Here is a 19,945-nt window from a genome sequence, read left to right as displayed (position 1 = left end):
TTTCCATAGTTTTGCTTCATTCAGTTGTGTGTTCGTTTAGAAACTGCTCAGTCGGACTGTTCCTCATCCAGAAACAAGGCTTACTGGACTATGATTTTACCTCTACTGAAAACAGTTTATTTTCTTTCAAGCTTTCACTTAATCCAGCAAGTATAATTATACAGTATACTGTAATTGTGGGGGGAAAAATTGAGCTACAGTATAATTTCATAGGCATTAATTATACACTACTAACCTTAACTAAAAAGGTACTATTTAACTTAAAAGGTAACAATTTCATGTGGAAAGATGAACAAAATAAAGGAATAAAAACATTTAATTGTGTCTTTATTGACTCGCATGTTGGAAAAAATATGTTTTTATATACTTTGGACTGAAAGTTAACATCCAAGTATTTTCACTGATGATACAAAAAGGAGAAGCTGAAGACAATTTATCACACCGGTTGCGTTGCACGTCGGAGCCTCCTACCTTCTCCACCTCTGATTTGGTGGCGTTGATGTCATTATCTAACTTGTCGTAGGTAATCTGGGATTTCTCTGCTTCCTTGCACTCTCTCTCAAACTTCCTTTTGCTCTGAAGACCAAAAGAAAGAAAAAAAAAGAAAGAGGGCATAATGTTAAATACATGAAGAAACAGACAATATACTGTTTTATTGTGACACACGGTTTCTTTTGTTGTCATTTTCAAAGAGTTCGGAGAAAAACAAAACTGCAAGAAAAACTGTGAATGAGAGGTAAAAGAGCCAAAGAAGAAGAAGAAGAAGGAGAGAGGGAGATGAATCAGACAAAGATAGTTTACTTCCTGCCAGCCCATCTGGGTTACATTAGTAGTGAAGGAAACACAGTGAATAGCTGAGACATTACAGTCCAGTCACTAGGTAGTCACTATTAAAGTCATGCAGACCACACAGTGAAACACTATGCATGAAAAGTGCCGGAGTGAAAAAAAAAAAAAAAACATGTGGCCAATCACGAATTATTTATAAATTTAACAAGCAGCAATTAGCATTTTAGGTCTTATGGAATTGTTTGTGTGTTTAATTATTCATCTTGTAATGAGCTGATTGTTGTAAAATAACGGAGCGAACGCAATTAAAATGACCTCAGAAGTGAACAAATGGAATCTCTCTCTGGAGCCGTTCGGGAGCCAAAAAGGAGGTTGTCAAGGGCCAAATGTGGCACATGGGCCTTTGCTTTTGGGAGGGGCCTGATCTGCACTAAGGCCTGTGTGTGTGAGTCTTGGTCTTTGGTCCTCAGTGACTGGGAAGTTTGCCAGGAAGAAGAAGAAAAGGACACTGCTGTGTTTTCACACTCAGGAACAAAAATCCTATTTCCTATTAATTTGGAGAATGGTACATAGGAGCATATAACACTAATTTCTGATGTGAAATAGAGCTATAAAAGTATGAGAAATGCCATATTTGTGCGCTCAATAACTAAAACATTTGTGGAATTTTAGGGAAAAAATTGATTCCCGTTTGTCCTTCAGTTACCTTTGTTGGCATTGCTTGCTTTATATTCCCGTTTGTTGCTTTTACATTTTGTCTTGATCTCTTCTATGTTCATGTAAAGCACTTTGAATTATTATTATTGTTAAAATGTGCTTTACAAATAAACTTGCCTCGCCTAAAACACTTAATTTTTTCTCTCCACCCCTCCTCCTCTTCATCCCTCCCTCCTCACTTACGTTGTCCATCTGCTTCCAGCAATGATCCAAATACTGCTGGGCCTTCCTGCCCTCCTGTAGATGCTGCTCATTTACACACAAACATACACACAAACACACACACAAACGAGAGACATTTACACAGAAACACGGGAAAACACGTAGAAAATATATGAGAACACATTCATATGCACGTACATAAAATAATAAGACTGAAACAACTTGTGTCACAGTTACATACAACAACTGGGAAGAAAAGGGCTGAAACCACAGATTTAACAATGTCCAGTGACTGAAATTACACTGAAAACCAGTTACTTACTATTAAAAATACTAGTTATCGATTATATTTCTGGTTAGAATAGCATATGGTTAAGAGACAAAACGTTTTATATCATATGTTTAATTTAAAAATACTGTTTTCAATCATATCACATGTTTTTTATCAGCAGATGGAGTTTGCTTCGTTTTCATGGAGACGGATCTGTTGACATGGACTGATGAAGGGAAAAGCTAGTGAGCAGACCTTGAATTGGAGTTGCTTTGTCCAACTCATTTTTCCAAGGTCAAAAATAAAATTTGACGCTTACATTTTAAGCCAACGCTGACGACAATGCCTGAAAGCGCTGAGGATGAAATCATTACAGCTACTGAAATGTATGAGTGTGTGTGTGTGTGTGTTTCCCCTATAACTGTACGAGCCTGGCGGGACAAAAGGCCGACGAGGACCCCCGCCAGGCCAAAAAATGTTTTTTTCTTAATGCCAAAAATATCGGCAATAAATATCCAATCATTCAGATATCAATAGTGTTTGGGAGCCTCTGTGCAGCGCTGTTACAAAACAGTCAACCTCTGTGTCGTTGCCTGGGAAACACTTGATAGCGTAGATGCTTTTAAAGAATAGTGGTTGAGCGTGAGAGTGAGCGGCAGAAAAAGGTTAGCAGGAAGTTGTCAATCTAGCAGTAAATGTACAGTGTGTCAGTTAATAAATGCTGCAGCTTGTCTGTTGTTTCCCCAACTGCTGGTAAAGTGAAGGGTGTTAGCTCCAGAGTTAGCAACAACGGGTTAGCCTAACCTAACGACACTAAACAGAGAAACAGAGAACGGAGAAATGTGCGGCTGCTGAGTCTCTCCTGAGTTTTGCTTGGCGCGTCCCCTCCCCCCCACAGGCCACCGCCATCCCAAAGTATTCTGTAACCTAGGGGGAAACACTGCATGTCAACAGATTCATCTCCATGACAACTGAGCTATCCCCATCTGCTGATGAAGACCATGTGATACGGTTGAAATGTACTATTTAAAACATCAAGAATGCTTAAAAAAGTTTTGAAAACATTTGTTGTTAGGGTTCAAACAGTACCTCCCACCACAACATGACATTTGAGACATGCAAGGATTAAACCAGTTTGAAATGATACTATAAGATTGTACTGGGAGGCAAAGATGGGCGACAAAAACTTGACCTGAGTGACAGAAACAACACTGTCATGTGGAAGGTAATAAAACAGAATACATTATTGTATTGATGATGCTTAATTATACAGAAATTTAATGGTATATCTGTTCTGTTTGTAGTGTTTCAACACCATAATACAAACAAAAAATCATTGCCATAATAATATTAATACATCCATAAGACAAACATAAATAAACAAGCCTCCTCACATGATGCATCACTGAGTTAGATTTAATATTTCATCTGATAAATTGCTTTAAAGTCCCAAACAGGAAGAGGGCGCTGTTCTTCCAAAGCATGTGGATGTCAAATTTTAAGCATTTACAGCACCAGCAGATGGTGGAAGGAGTAAAAAGGCAGATGGTTAACATCACGTTCAACATATTTATCCTCTTGAGCGAAGCCAAACAGAAAACAAATGCATATGAGGCGACACAGAGAAAAGGGAAAACAGGAACATCCTCTATGTGACAGGAAGTTTTTTTTTTTTGATAAATGTGGTCTTAATTTTCAGTAGATGGCGGTCAGGTTACGAGGACGCGCTTCAAACATTACCTAAAATAAACCTTATGCGTCGCTGTCATTCTGTAATATGCGGAGAACGAGCTCGTTAGTGCACTCACATGTTTCCTCTCAGTTTTGAGGTCTTGGCTGTACCTCATCAGCTCTCCATAAACCTTATGAGCCATCTCCTCCGCCACCACCTCCCTCTGACCGGCGTAGTCGTTGAGTTCGTTGAGTATGGAGTAGAATGACAGACATGATGTGAACCTGCACGACAGACGCACATGCTTAGATTAACGCTGCGCTGAGCACGCTTTCACTCTCTCTGGCCTGTTGCCAGACACATCTGGATTCATGCAGAGTCGATTAAGAGAGAAACAAGAGCTTAAATAACACATTAATATTTAAAGTATAATATTAGAATAAATTATGTATAGTATAAAATGTTGTATTTGCATAATTTTAGCTTTTGCAGTGACTGCATTATTGGAAATCTTCAAATTTAACCTGTTTCTTTTGCTAAAATGACTCCTTTTGTACTTAAATGTTTCCCAGTAGGTAGAGGCAGTAAGGTAGAGGGAAAAATAGATTCACATAATAATCACAATTGTTTTCTCCCACAACTCTGAATCAATTAATAAATTGCAATATGTTTTTCATTATAGCTTCTCTTACTATGTATACAGAACAGAAAACACTAACTATAACATGTAACTTTTTCCAATAAAAAGGTGAACTCGCTCACACTTCCCTCTGCTTTTCTGTGTTCAGTCAGACAGTGAGCTTCATCAACATCAGCTAATTAAACTGCCAGATAAAAACATGAGTGACTAGTTTGGTGCAGAGTGTGCTGGAGGACAGTGTGTGAAAACCTTTTCCTATTGATTGAAATGAGAACTGAATCGAGAAGCCCACCTATAAGTGTATCACTGTATCACCATTAGTCCTGTTGTTTCACCATTTACAAAAAACAGTAGTCAGAAACAAAGTGATCTTGGCAGTTTCTTTATATAAGTACACCTTATATTTTGACCAAAAGGTGTGAAAGAGTTTGTGTCAACAGTCCCACAGCACATTTTTACGTGAAGGTAATGACAGGAAAGTGGATCTTATTCATTTTCCTCTTTATATCATGTTTTTAATGCTTTCCTCTCCTGTTTATATGTATTCTTTACAATTTGGTGTAGTTTATGAGTGTATGAAATGTGCTTTATAAATTAAGTGTTTCTCAAGCTGCCTTAAACACTTGCTCAGTGCGCTGATATCACATGACCAATTAGAGCAACAGTTTGGTCAATTTGCAAACAGAAAGAATGTGAGGAACCACATCAAACTGTCTGGATCCTACAAAATGAACAGTCGAATGTTATTTTCAGCAGCAGAAGGGGAAAAAACACAGTGTCTAGAGAGGACTTTTCCGCTCTTACAGTCGGCAGAGTTCTGTGAAGGAAATTAAAACAGAAGAATGAGGCGAAATGCAACAAACTGGAGAGCCTACTCACCTTGGTTCCTCATCTTTAGAGCGTTTTGGACAGTATTTCTTTACCAGGTTCCTGATAGAAAAGAGAGAGAGACAAGCAGACAATGAGGTTACAGATACTGTCTGATATTTTAAGCGTAGCAGACAGACGGGTAAACAGATGAGCAAGTCTCTCTCTCACACACACACACACACATAGAAAAACCCACACAGAAAAAAAGAGAGAGGATCTCAGTACATTATTAAAGATTAATCAAAGATTTAAACATCAAAGTATCTGCCTGTCCATTCCCTCAGGCTCTAACAATACCGACTCTGGCAAAGCAGTGAGTTAAAGGGGACCTATTATGCTTTTTCCTTATTTTCAGTCATATATATATATATATATAATGTTAGATGTTCATATTAAACATTCCTGCATTATTTCTAACTGATCCACTGAACAAAGAGCTCTGAATATCTCCAAATCTTGCTGTGTAGAACTGTTTTCAATCGAATAATAGCGCCGCTAATGAAGCTACGCTAATTCGGTGATGAACACGTTTCATTCCCTATAAATTCTTTACTTTACACGACTGATTTCAGAAAACTGGCTGATCAGAACAGTGGTCAATGGGCTCTTTGGGAGAGACAGGAGCTAAAACTGCCTGTTTGAGACAGAGGCTGAACCGAGTGGCTGCATAAAGGGCCAGTATAAGATAAATAAGGAGCTTTTTTTGAACTGTGAATCATGCAAAGCTACTCTAGTCGAGTATGACTAGATGAGCATCATAGGTCCCCTTTAATGATTTGACTACAGAGCAGAGGAATGTATGTATATGAGTGGAAGTGTGTGTGTTTGTACTCTGAGATCTTCAATAAAAAAAGAAGAACCCTTTCTCCCTGATTTATTGTCTGAACTACATACACTGTAAAAACGTGCACACACACACACGCACAGATGTATCTTTGATCATTCTTCAGACCTGCAGCAGTAATGTGTGTGTGTGTGTGTGTGTGTGTGTGTGTGTGTGTGTGTGTTACATATTCTGGAGGGATTTCCGCTCTTTGAAATCACAGCCCAGCAACCACTGGGATTCTACTGTTTTTTAATAAGGATTACTGGGTTCCTGCTTGTTGAGTTGCCTCTACAAACACTGCAGCTTTGTTTAAAAAAAAAAAAACAGTTAATAACCTTGATTTTAATTCAATATTTTAACATTTTGCAGGTGTGTTGCTTCTGTTTAGTGCTGATGATGAATTTGTGCAAGCTGCAGATGAAAACGGGTGGACTAAATCATGTGCAAACATCTCAGCAGATGTTATATAGAGTACAATCAAACAATGTAGAAAAAAATATAGGCATAGCTGCAAAATCTATTGTGTTTATATTAAGATATGTGTCCATGTGCATGTGTTGTTGTTTGTGTATATACCGTAGCTGCTTGGCGTAGTTTTGCTCTACTTCCAGCCTTTCCTTGACAAACTTTGCGTAGCGCTCAAGAAAGTCGATCCCCCACTGGGTGTGTTTGTCCAGATTATCAAACTGGTCCTGAAGACAGAAAGAAGGGAAGAAAAGATAAGTGGGAGGAAAGGGGAAAAAAAAAATGTATTGGCAAAACTTAAAAAACATTTTGCACATTAAAAACAACATTCGAAGATGAATAACAAGTCGATTTTCATCTTTCCGACAAGTGGGATCAAAATTGAGGGTTAGATGACTCAGCGGTCTGTCTGCCTGAATATAAGTCTGTTCTTATTCACGCAAATAAAATACACATGTCCTCCTGCCGGTGACTCAGCGGTAAGAGTGTTTCCTGTCTGCTGTGTATACATACACACACACACACACATATGTCTCATACATCATACCAGATTTAAACCCACATATATATAGCTGATACTATAATCCACAACAAATGAAAATAAATCCGGCTGCAGAGTCAGATTCCCGTTCATGCGTTAGACGGAAAATGAGCTTCCCTAATAAAGTTCATGATCCCAACAAATCACATCTAAATGCCTAAAAGATAAAGAAAAGCCATGGAGAAAAAAAAAGTGAAAATAAATGAATTTCTGTCTCTTTGCTCATTGTTTTCCTTCCCTCCTCTCTCTCTCTCTCATCCTTCCTTCATGACTTCATGATTATTGGCAGTTTGAGGAACGGTAGAAAACACCGACTGAATGATTACAAACCAGTCTGAGTTTTTATTTCTACTGATACTATCGTTCTATTCTGGCGAAAGCATCATGACACGCTGTAACACATGATCCTTTTACGATTTAGTGACTCGGTTTGTCAACGAGACATCTCTACTCTGTGTAAGATTGTGTGTGTGTGTGTGTGTGTGTGTAAGATAGACTGGCAACAATGGCTCTGCTCAACTGGAAAAACACAATCATTTACAGCCCCCTGAACACACAAACACACACACACACACACACACACACGGATTACAGCAGGTGATTTGTTGTCAGATGTCTATTTGTACTGATAACAACAATCTCCGCCCTCTTCACAACAATGTTGGGTGTGTGTGTGTGTGTGTGTGTGTGTTCTGGACAGAAGTTTTAAGTATTAAATTAACAGTCAGACCTAGATGTAGTTTAGGGTTAGATGTCAAAATTATGGGATTTTTCCTTCATTCATAGGAGTAGGTGTGGGATGGGGTAGGTATCTGTGTTTGATTGACAGCAGCTTGCAGGCTGCTTGCTGTGGAGCAGGATGCTATCAGGCTCAGTGTGACTGCTTTATGCAAATATGGTTTAAAATGAAGCGATTTGCATAAGTATTACATTATATAAAACATAAACGGTGCTTTTTGCTCACAGGGATTACTTCTACATACATTTACCTCATTATTTGAAACTTTGGCCACGTTTAATAATCTGACATTTTAACATCATATATATGACTGAAAATAAGGAAAAGCATAAATAGGTCCCCTTTAAATCAACACATTCACTGTTTTGACAACTAAACAATCACGAGACTGGAGATAAAACTGGAGATAAGCCAGTAACCTATTGTGTTTCCACAGTGGACACTGATACGCATTACTGTAAGTGTGCTGCCATAGCTACCGCTCTGTAGGCCTGTCTACCTTTTCTTTTCTGTGTGTGTGTCAACTAAAACCAAGGCCCGGACCGGAGCAAATACGGGTCACCGAGGGAAATACAAGACGGCTGACCCGCTTGTTTGTTCAGCTCTCATTTTCTTCAAACACAAAGACGGCATGGAGGCTCGAACTTTAGTCACCTTCTTGTGTATAGATAAAAACAACTTCTTAACGAGGGGTGAACAAATTCTGGCAGAATTATTCTTTTTTTTTTTTTAGCAGAGCCCGATCCTTGATCCTTAAACTGCAGGCCGGTTCAGCAGGCCTGTTGGCAAGCGTTTACCCTGCTGAAGTGTCCTCAAGCAAGACGCTGAGTCCCTGCTGACTAAAAGGTCATCTATCAATAGAAATACAAAAGCAGAATTAGATTTTTGTTCCTGTTGCACGGATGTTTAATGTCACTGTTGTAAAATATTTGTTTATTATAAACTTCTATGTATCCCACGGTCATAAATATAGAAGTTTGGTGCGAAATTCCCCCTGAAAATTCCTGTGAAATTGAAATCTGAAGGGTAAAAAAATGCCCCTGACAATTAACAGTAGCCTGTTTGCCTCCACTTATAATTAGTACCCTTTTCATAATTAATTGACTTGTCATATTTCCTTGTGTTTATGCAACCGCTATCCATTGAGGTCCTCTGTAAGTGGTTCATTGAAGCCTGCGACTCTGGGGTCATATTTCAGAAAATCTGACTTGATTCAGAAAAGAGCAAACAAGAAGGCGCCTGCTATCGAAAAGCAGTAAAGAAAGAAGCCAACAGTCCGAGAATATGCTGACTAAATAAAACCACTGAGACAAACAAAAGGCCCCCAGCATGTTGAAAGAAAACAGTGGCAGGGTTGAAACATGGATTGGCAGAGTAAACAGCACCCACTTGTTTCTGTGAGGCCTAATGCCAGTTTTCACCAGTGAGAGAGAGGCTGAGAAAGATCTCTGTGGCACAGGCAAGTACTGAGCGTCTAGCTGCCAAATCGGTGCCAAAAATACACAAAAACATTGCTCAAATAGATGCAACAAACAAAAACAAAGATATGAAACAGCTGCTCTGCAGGATGTTGCACAGAAATACGTCTGGACGGCTGTTCTGTCATCTTTATCTACATCCTGCAAGTCTGGATGCGTCTAAATGCCAACCAGTCTTTCTCCTACCAGCCCGGCCTGGCTGCATATACGCCTGGGTCCACCTCTTTTTTTTTTTAGCCAGCGTGTCTGCCTGTGGTTGCGTCAGCCTCTGTGACGGTGTCTATGAATAAGTAATAGAGTATGAGCTCATCCTGTAGTTTGTGGCAAGCTGAGCGCAGCCTGGCTCACTGGGGGAATGACAACATCTTTGGGCTCCTGGTTTCTCCGCTCGTAGGAAAAGGAGTAGGAGGATGAGAACGACGGGGATGATGGTTGAAGCGAAGCTGACTGGAACAGGGAGCTGCGATCCTGTCTGCAGCACTCTGTAACCCAGGATGCTGCAGCACCAAGTGTAAACATAGGCCTACAGATGACTATGTGCAATAATCACATCTATTTATGTGCAATATTTCATATTATTCCGGTGTAATCTACACCTATTTCCATTGATACACTTCACTGTTTTTTATATTTTTAATGTATTTTATGTATTAATGTAGTATGAGTGGCACTCCTAATTTTGTTGTATCTACAATACAATGACAATAAAGGCTTTCTTTTCTTCTTCTTTCTGTAATTAAAATTGTTTTCCTCTTGTTTGTTATGTAGTTTTTGGAACTTGTCAAAACACAGCATGTGTTGCCAACAATTCTGTAGTTTTTTTTGTATTCAATTTAAAAAGTTTGCAATAAACAAAGACTCTAGATGAACTAATTTAAAAGATAAACCTTTTAAAATGACACTAGTACAAGCTTTGAACACTACCTTTGTCCACTGCAGCATCCAGAAAGACAAATCAATAAACAATACAAATCAAGTTGGTCATCGCTCAGGGCAACCGACTGTTCATTGAACAGAGAGCACACACCCAAAAACAAGCTTAAAAGGGGGAAACTGTACAAGATAAATAATTAAAAATGCTGAAAACCACTACACTGCATGTCTGGGTTCAGTGACCTCTCCTGCCGATTCTCAAAAGGCTAATATTTAACCTCATAATGACTGATGTCTTATAGCAATTGAAAGGTGAACCGACAATCGCGGTTAGCTGAGGCAGTAAAACAACATCCTGTCACGTAATCATCACATAATGACAGGAAGGGATGTCAACGATAACAGCACGCCCTCTTTCACAATGCATTTTGATAATGTAGATGTATGCTAAATAAAGAAATGGTTGTACTGTTCTGGACGGTAACCCAAGAAACATAAACATGTTGAGGCAGAAATTCTCTCTATTAATAATGTTGCCGTTATTACAATATGTATAAAATGTTATAAGCCTGTAGATGATATTATATTAGCTTGTTGCAGATATATTTGTATGTATGTATATTGGGGCCCTTACAGATCTGCCAACCCTAGACGAATTTTTTGAATACCGCTTCGGTGACCTAGATGCATCGGATGCAAATCACTGCTGTTTGCGCAATGAATTATTGTACATAATTTGCATACATACGCGCAAAAGTACATCATTTGCATACATGCAGCGGTCAAACGTGAGGGGAAGCACTGACATGAAAATTCTTGACATCATTAATAGATTGTTTACAAAAATATCTGCAGATGCCTGTTACTGTTCCTGTAAACATAGTTTACCAAGGAAATCAATTTCACTGAGGCTACACGCTAACCTGCCACTACTGCTGCATTTATATATAGTTTCTATTGTTTAAACCTACACAATAATCAAACTTGAAGCCAATTTGACTTTTGCAAATATGATTTTCAGCTAATTTGAAAAGATGATGACAATGTAGCTGTAAAAGCCAAACCAGCCTAGACAGACTATTCTGTGGCTATGATGAAATAAATATTTAAGAGCTGGTTAATACAACAGTTCTCATTATAGGAAGGTTTAATAGTATGATGACCTCATAACAATACAGGCTGAATATGAACATGACTGTTGAAACTGTAGAGGTGATCACATCCCTCCTTACATACTGGTCTTAACTTGCCATGGGGGGTGTTTCCTTTCCTTGACATTTTCTTAGAGTAGGCAACATTATAGACTACAGCGCCAACACACACACACACACACACACACACACACAAATGTTATTTCTGTGGCATGTGCACTTGCTTTTTTTCCCCGTCGTGCCATGATCTGCTCCTCTCATTATGGTTACGGGTTTGGCTGCAATAATAATTATGAATACAGTACTATGAAAAGTCACGTTTAACAATCTGCGACACACAGACAGTATAACTCAACGTTACTTTGCCAATTTAAATGTCTGGGGAACGAGCGAGCTAGCTTGCAAATTACATGACATAAGGCTAACGGTATTAACGTTAAATATCTCCCCAAGGTTGGCGAGTGAGCCGTCATCTGCAAAAACCCAGTCAAGACGGCCGCCACTTGGATTTTGATGCGCCTCAACTGGCACAGTTACGGTACAGGTGCTTGGAGTGGCCAAAAAGGACGAAATATTTGCATTACAGCAATGATTTCTCACGTTATATTACAAATCATGATTCAATGAAGTTTTGATTAATGTGACGTCACCTAATAAGTCCTAATTTGATAAAACCATTTCCATAATAGAAAATTAAAGGGAAAGTCAGCTCAACATTACATTATAACATTCATAATTTTCTCTTATTTAAACAAACAAACAAGCAAACAAACAAACATCCTTAAGAGGTTAATGAAGTTCTGTTCAGGATGGCTCAGACTGTGACCATGTGAAATCTGGAGATATTCTGCCTTTACCAAACAAGAAATTCAAGCACAGAAATCCGACATTTTTTCTTACAATCTTACAATTTCATTAAGCAGAAGCTTTTATCCAGAGTGATGTACATCTGAGAGATGACACAACACAAGCAGGGATCTAGTCAGGAGAGAACAACACAGGTAAGTGCTATAAAGCTACAGGCGGTGCACAGAGGCAACGCATAGATCGCATAGAAGCAGATTTTTTCTTCCTTCAGTCCATCAAGTGCAGAGGTGTTGGTGAAAGAGCCGGGTCTTTCGGACTCTGCAGATTGGACAGTTTGGTAACTTGTTCCACCGCTGGGAACTACAGAAGAGAAGAGTCCAGCTAGCAACGTAGGGCCCTGTTGTGGTTGTGGTACCAGGAGCCTTTCAAGGTCATTGTTGAGGTAATTTAGTAGCAGTGTCACTGTCAAATATGTTGCCCACCAAAGACCATTACTAAGTTTATATTTCAATTTTAAAACATCCCGCTCAGTAAATATCTTGGAGACGAGTATTTAAAAAAGAACAAATTTAAGGGACAATATTGGCCTTAAAAGTAAAGCTCTTTTTTTGCCCATTATAACAACACTGCATAATACTTATGATACCACATGCCTAATTAAACTCTGCATGCCGCTGTGGTCGACGGACAATAAAAATTGTTTCCTCCCCAGATTCAAAAACCCAAAAATGGGTCACAGGTCTGCTTGTGCTGCGTTCCCCCCGCTGACAAAGCCACCGCTCTGCTTTAATGAGCTGCGATCTCCGGGTGAGAGAATAAATTAGTCATTTAGCTCCCGGACGAGCGGAGTTTAAGACACCCAGTGTGGAGATTCCACTGTCGAAAATACCTTCTTCTGTACACACCCGATAACCAATCAGACGGCTAGACGACTCCTCCCCAGCCAATCGGAGACCCGGTCGGTCTGTGTGCATTCCATCCATGGGAGAAGGCGAGGTTAATTAGCATAGAAACTGCTGGTAGGACAATAGACTAATTACACACTATGGCATTCCAGTGCACAGTGCACACACACACACACACACACAGATGCATACATGGCAGAGACTGGGTGGGAAATGTCAACTTGTCTGAAACACTGGCATCACTCTGAAGACCCCCGGGCTCTGTCTGCAATCTGTGTGTGTGTGTGTGTGTTTACTGTGTCTATCTGTGCTCATCTTCCTCCAAAAAAACAACCAGCAAAAAGAAGGTCTCCAAGAATGTGAGGGGAGGGGAGAAGACAGCCTTTGTGTGTCTGTGTTCGTCGAGGGGGGGGGGGTTTGAGAGGGGAAGAGAAGAAGATTGGCATTTTGGAGAAAGGATTTTGAGAGGGGAGGTAAGAAAAACAACAAGGGAGAGTAGGAGGAGAAATGAACAGGAGCCTGCGTGTATGTGATGAGGTCTGCATGTAACTCTGAAAGTCCTTCATTAAATAACAATCTTTGGAAGTACTAAAAATGTTTAAATATTATCATGGAACTGATTTAAATACATCATAAATAACGTGACCTAGTGATTTCTGAGGTAATTTAAGGATTATGCTAATCCGGTATAATGTAAGGGGAGTTTTTCCCCTCGCTGCTGTCGCCAAGTGCTTTCTCACGAGGGGAACGCTGGGTAAAATAAAGAGGACGGTCTGAGATCTGCTCCGTATGAAAACAGCCCTGAGATAACATCTGTTGTGATCTTGCGCTATATAAATAAAATTGAATTAATTGTGTTTAGATCTGCAATGACGAGTCAAATACGGACAGAAAATCGTATTATTCTGCCTTCTGTTCTTTTAAAAATCAATTCACCTGACCTGCATGTCTTTGAACTGTGAGTAACAATAAGAGCAAAGGGAATTAAGCACACACACGTTTTTATACCTATGTACACACATGCTTTGCATTTTCCTTGCTGAGAGCATCTGGATTTGAAAAGACTTGGATTTGTTGCAAAAAAAAAAAAAAAGGTTGTTGTGTTGAAAAAGTCTCCGATTGCCATCTATGGGCAAAACAGACAGGAACACTGGCACGCTATTGACTTCAAACCCTCTTCTCTCCCGCACACAAGAGAAGCAACCTGCCCTTTTTGAACTAGTTTACAAACTGTGCTGCTGTTCTTGGCCGGTGCATCGCTGTATTTTGATCGCAGATTCGCTTTCCATGGTTTCATTAGCTTCTTTCTGTGTGTTGGCAGTTTGATAAATGGTCCCAAATTGCATAAGCACCTGTAGCTCCTTCACCTTCCTTCACCCACTTCCAGATACTTTCCTGGTGTACAACCAACAAAAGAGCAGTTTGAATGCATCTTACAGATTTAGACCTAATTCTAACCTTAAATTTAATCTGACTGAAGCTACTTTCTAAAAGCATAAACTGCTGTTTTTGCTAGAAGGCTTTTACAGTGAAAAGTAGCTGCAGAAAGTGTTAAGCTAAGTTTTTTTTTAACCAACTTAAAACTACATTTAAAAGCCACAATACCACAAAACTGACAATAAGCAAAAAGTACTGCTGAACAATGTGTGAAATGAGAAAGAAGAAGTGACGTCAGCTCCTCACATTCAGATGGATAATGGTTTTTGACCGCTGTTCCTCTTATCGGTGCAGTTTTTTTGTGTCTGTGTCCTTTAACCTGTTGAATAAGTTTGATTCACTTGTGCTGCAATCTGATGACTGAACGTCTTTGGAGCTCAGTTAAATGTCTCAGGTTGCTTTGAAGAGTCTACTAAATACTGTTTGCCTGTTTTATAGCTGTTAAATGTTGCTTCCACCTGAAACGACCCATGTTTGTAGCAGTGCTGCTAATTGAACTGCTTCAGTGTTAATATCACGTCCGATGAGCTGTTTGCACTGTTAACTACACCCTGTGAACACACACACACACACACAAACACGCACACAAACAAACAACCTCTATTTGTTTTTTTGTCCTGTTTGTATCTATAATAATGTTTTTTTTTTTCTTCCCCTGAGGAAAGAGAAACTACTGCGAGTCTGCGGCCCGACACAAACACACAGATACAAACCCCGGCTAAACAAACAAACTAGAGGAGCGTCGTGATTCATGATCATAGCTGTTAAAATGAGTGATCATTTCAGCTGATTAAAGCCAATCAGAGGAGGAGTATCATGGATTAGTCAGCTGTGAGTCACCTCATGACTCCATGTTTGACTCCATTCACACTGATGAGTCCATTCAGCCACACACGTTTTATCTGTGTGTGACTCAGTCAGTAGCAGGGCTGTAATTAACAATTATCTTTATTACTGATTAATTTACTACCATGTAAGATAAAGAAAGCTGCTAATTCTCAAATATAAGAACCTGAAACCATCAAATATTTGGCATTTTTGCTAAAAAAAAAAAAATGACTTAAACGATACCTGATTATTAAAATAGTTGATTCATTTTCTGTTGATCGAATAATCAGTTAATCAACTGATCGTTACAGCTCTATGAAGTACTGTGAGGTGTTAGTTTACATCAGTTCGAGCAGTTCTTCCTCTTATGTAACAGCTTGTTTCCCAGTCTATGTGTTGTTTACTGTTAAACTGGAGATATCTCCCAACACAATGCACTGATTTACACCTTTCTAACAGCTGTGCGCTTCCTCTTTTCAGTCACAGACACTTTCAGCACAAAGTCAAAGCCCAAGAAACAGTATCAGCACTAAAAAAAAAAAAATCTTGAATTACAGTAATCTCTCTTGACAGACTCGCCGCTGGAATGTGTGCTTTCAGTTTCTTAAATGGCTGCACCAGTCGAGCTTTCAGCGTAATCCCCGGTCCAGGAGGCGATTTAACAGGAACCTGTGTTCATTGTTTTCTGCCAAACACAGCCCCCGGGGGGGTCGGGGGGGGAAGAAGATCAAAAGAGACCAACGCTTTCCCTTAAACCCACAAGGAACGCAGAAGGCAAAAACATTGCAACTGCTAATAAATACCTTAAACACGCCGGCGCATCGGTTTCAGTGACTGGCCGATGGAAAGTTGTAACAGATGTTGGCTGAAAATGTTGACGGTCAACTTCATGTTTTCCTCTTTTAGTAAGCAGACAGAAAAACAGACACCACACATGCTAGCAACAGGAAGGATCTTCTAGTCATTATCCCTTTAGAAATAATCATTTATGCCACCCTGGTGCTTAAATGATTAGTCAATTAATTGATTAATTGATGGACAGAAAATTCAAATCTCTTCTCTAGTTTCAGCTTCTTACATGTGAAGATTTGCTGTTTTCGCTGTTGTAAATCATTGTAAATTAAATATTTTTGGATCTGTTGGACGGACAAACAAGCAATTTGAAGACTTGGGAAACTGGATTTTTCTCTAAACATATTTATAACTGTTGTATATTTGTCTGATTCAGGCGGCGCAACTTTCATCAAACATTTCCGGCTGTGAGGCAATCCTCTAAAGCCAACAGGCCATTTCTGAATGAACACAGACTCATGAGTAGGTGTGTGTGTGTGTGTGTGTGTGTGTGTGTGTGTGTCCGAGTCAGAGACGGGTCATTCAAACATTAACCTCGCTCTGCAGCGGTAGGGCTCCGTTCCGCTTAATGACCGCTACAGTGGGCGCGTTATCTCAGCAAGAGTCATCCAGCAAATGTTGCCTAGTGATATAATCAACAAACTTAAGATAAATCATTAGAGACTTTCACTATACTTGTGTTTTTTTACACTTATTTTAATATGTAAACCTCCATAAGATCATAAAAATGTGATAGCCTTAGTGTGTTTTGTTGACAGTCCAGATTCATCAGTGATAATCCGGCACTTTATCGATAAATTCAACAGTCAGAACCACATGTAAAGTAGCGCTGACAACCCTAGAAAAACATACCATAGTGCCGTTGTATGGAAGCAAATCACTGCCATAATAATTTGAATTATATCAGCAACATATCAGCATTTATTAACCATCTCTCTGAATGTATTTTGTCTTAATTTCAGTCTCAAAAATTCCAGAAAAGCTTTATTTCCAGTATATGTTTATTTTAAGGTCCTCAAATTCAGATAGAAAATGAATGTGCTTAATATTCAAAATCTATATTCATCCAGCTCTGTTTCAATCAACTCAAAAAGTCAAGCTAACATGTTCACGCATGAACAAAAAGAGCATAATGTCACTTTAAAAGAAATCAAAATTTAAATCACTGCTGTAAATCAGTGTCAGTCACACTTTAACCAGTCAGGAGTTAGTCAATGTATAACAAGGGTGGTTTTTTTTTTGCTGACTCTGGAAAGAATGACACTTCGTTATCAAGAAGAAACGAGAAGAAGAGGGAGCGGTAATAGAGACACAATCAGTCAGACAGGAAGACGCACATGTGTGTCATGTGTTGATAATAAACACGGATGACAGCGACTCCGTCATCTGACCTCCTTTACCACAATAAGCACTCTGTCTCTACAGCCAGCCATGCATATACGCTGTGTCTCTCCCTGTCTGTCTTTCGCACAAAAACAACAGTAAATTATTATATATTCAGGTCAAAGTGCTTCATAACGGTGAAAAACAAGGCTTCAACTACAATCCACTTCCTCTCTTTTCACCTTAGCTGGTAATCATCTGTTTATGTGTGAAATTAGAAGAACAATCTGGGTTTTTTTTTTTCTTTGCATGTCTGGCATGTCATGACAGTATCAGACTTAAATAAAGATTAAGGTCAAATTGATTTCCTCTACATGAAAGTGTGGACATGTTGCTGGATACTGGGTGTAGTGACTCTCCCAAATAACATCCTAGCTTTCCAAAAAGACTGGTTTCAGAAAACTATTATGAGATTTGTTTCCATGTAAATTTGAGTAAAGATAGGGACCAAATTGACCCTAAAAATACGCACATGTAGGACAAAACTGCAACCGGGAAGATTTTTTTCCGATGCAAAAGTAGAAGACGACTGTGAAGGGCATGGCGCGCGGTAGGCGACAGACAAAAACTGACAAATTGTTCTGCCCGCTGCGCCGAGGGCGACACGAGGTAGATGAGGGACGCGGCTTTGGAGCGGACCGTTCGTCTTCTGGCAGCTGCTGGAAACCCTGTCGCCCTGGAAACATGAATTATTGGCTCACACATTTAAGATTTTATTAATCAGTTAAGCTTATAAAATATCATGAGCCAAAACTTGATGTTGTATTGCTTGTTCGAAATCCCAAAGATATTCAATTTACAATGATATAAAATAAAAGTAGAAAACTCTCACATTTAACAAGCTGGAACTTGCATTACAAGCTACTGTTTGATAAATAAAACTGCAGTTCAAATCAACTGAGTTCAGCTCTGTTCATCATACCTCCGGCTTGGGAGTTTGAAGTAATCCGTTGGCAAAAACAAGTTGGAGACAAAAAGCCGATTTCATCATCGTACATGTTGCCAGATTTGTTTACCATTATTAGCAGGTTTTTCACAATAGCTGCAGAATACAAAGAAAGTTCCCCTGAATAGAGAAGTTGATGTGTGGTGTAGTTACTTTTCACCCTGAGCTCGTGTGGCCCCGTGTGAACGTGAACCGGCACCAAATCCAGCTGGTTTAAGATCAAGCAGTAATGTGAAGCTTTGCGGGCATGGAGTTCTAAATTATCACTTCTTCACGCTCAAATCTTCACACAAGATTAATCGAGCGGAGCGGACATCGCATGCGATGTGTCAAGCCCACGAGGCAACGTTTCACCGTACCGAAAGACATTACGGCCTTTAGTCGAGGTAATTATGCGTAAAACTCATGTCAAGTCTTTCAGTAGGAATAATGATTTAATAGGTGTTGGTGGAAAACGCCAACACACACCTGGGCGCTCCTGTCTGTGTGGCTAGCTAGTCAGGTTTCATAGCAACCTGATTCCCTCTATTGTCTTGCTCTCCTGCTGCTTCACATACACACCCTGACAGACTGGTTAGACAGGAGAGAGAGAGAGAGAGACAGATGAGTGGATATCTAGATAAATATCAATCTGATCCAGCTATGATCACACCCTAGCAAGCAGACTATATATAAACCATTTCCAACTCTTAACTGTGTTACCAACAGAGTCTTCCTCCATGACGGTTTCAACATGTTTTTTTTTTTTAAATGTCAGCTGCAATGTAGCATGTTGACATGATGATGTTAGTTGGATCACACTTGTGCACAGTCATCTTAGACCTACGGAGAAGGCAAGAAGATCTCTCTGCTTTTGCAAATGGGCTGTAAAATGCTCCTGAACTCACTCGGTCAACTGCTCTGTTGTATGGCAAACATGTTGTCAGCTTTAATTTGTAAGTAGAGCAGTTCAGCACAGTCTGTCTCTTTCTTGCAAAGGAAAAAAAAAAAAAACATTCCCCACCAGCCTGGCTTGTCTGAGCCACCAAATCCATCAACCTAAATGCAAAAATCTTCCTCGTTCTCCAGCCTTGATCTCCAAGCCAACGAAATCTTAAAGAGCTAAAAGCACCCTTTGAGTTTTGGATCAGTCGTAGTGCTATGGAGCAGTGTTTTTACACGTGTGTCCCCGTTTTATTTGTATGCGACATGCATGCTTGGTGACACGTCGGTGGTGGTAAAAAGAAAGACAAACAATCCGCCAATGAAGGCGGTGAAGATGAAAGTGGCCGGTTAGTAAATATGGATGTTCTTTAAAAAGGCCCTGCACACACCTCACGGCTGACTCACACAGGTGATTTCACTTATTCTGGCTGATTACATCTCTTCTTACAGTGCAGTCGCACCGAAATGAACTTCCCATTCATGTCTATGTGGAACAGGGCGAGACACATTGACTTCCACTTGTGAATTAACCTGCATCTCTCAAGATCTCAATCTGACTGAACTTTAAACCCGCAAGTCTCAGGGCTCTCGAATGTCCAACCGGTTTGAGAGAAGGGTGGAATTTGTCTCTCCTTCAGGAGATATTGTTTGTTTAAATTCTTGTTTTAT

General features: G+C 39.6%; 1 protein-coding gene across 2 annotated transcripts in view; it reads right to left on the bottom strand.

The window, feature by feature from the left end:
- The window catches only part of fnbp1l (formin binding protein 1-like), a 57,703-nt gene that overhangs the window by 18,443 nt on the left and 19,315 nt on the right, over nt 1-19,945 (bottom strand). For both annotated transcript variants that reach the window (XM_044362733.1, XM_044362732.1), the window contains exons 2-6: nt 6,524-6,639; nt 5,131-5,181; nt 3,748-3,895; nt 1,690-1,752; nt 472-576 (exon numbers count right to left, since the gene is read on the bottom strand). In XM_044362733.1, coding sequence (XP_044218668.1) covers nt 472-576; nt 1,690-1,752; nt 3,748-3,895; nt 5,131-5,181; nt 6,524-6,639 — 483 coding nt within the window. The remainder of the gene's footprint in view (nt 1-471; nt 577-1,689; nt 1,753-3,747; nt 3,896-5,130; nt 5,182-6,523; nt 6,640-19,945) is intronic.

The sequence above is a fragment of the Thunnus albacares genome, chromosome 9, assembly GCF_914725855.1.
Source record: "Thunnus albacares chromosome 9, fThuAlb1.1, whole genome shotgun sequence".
NCBI lineage: Eukaryota > Metazoa > Chordata > Actinopteri > Scombriformes > Scombridae > Thunnus > Thunnus albacares.
Note: the sequence above shows the minus strand (reverse complement) of the source record. Positions and strands in the feature narration are given on the sequence as shown.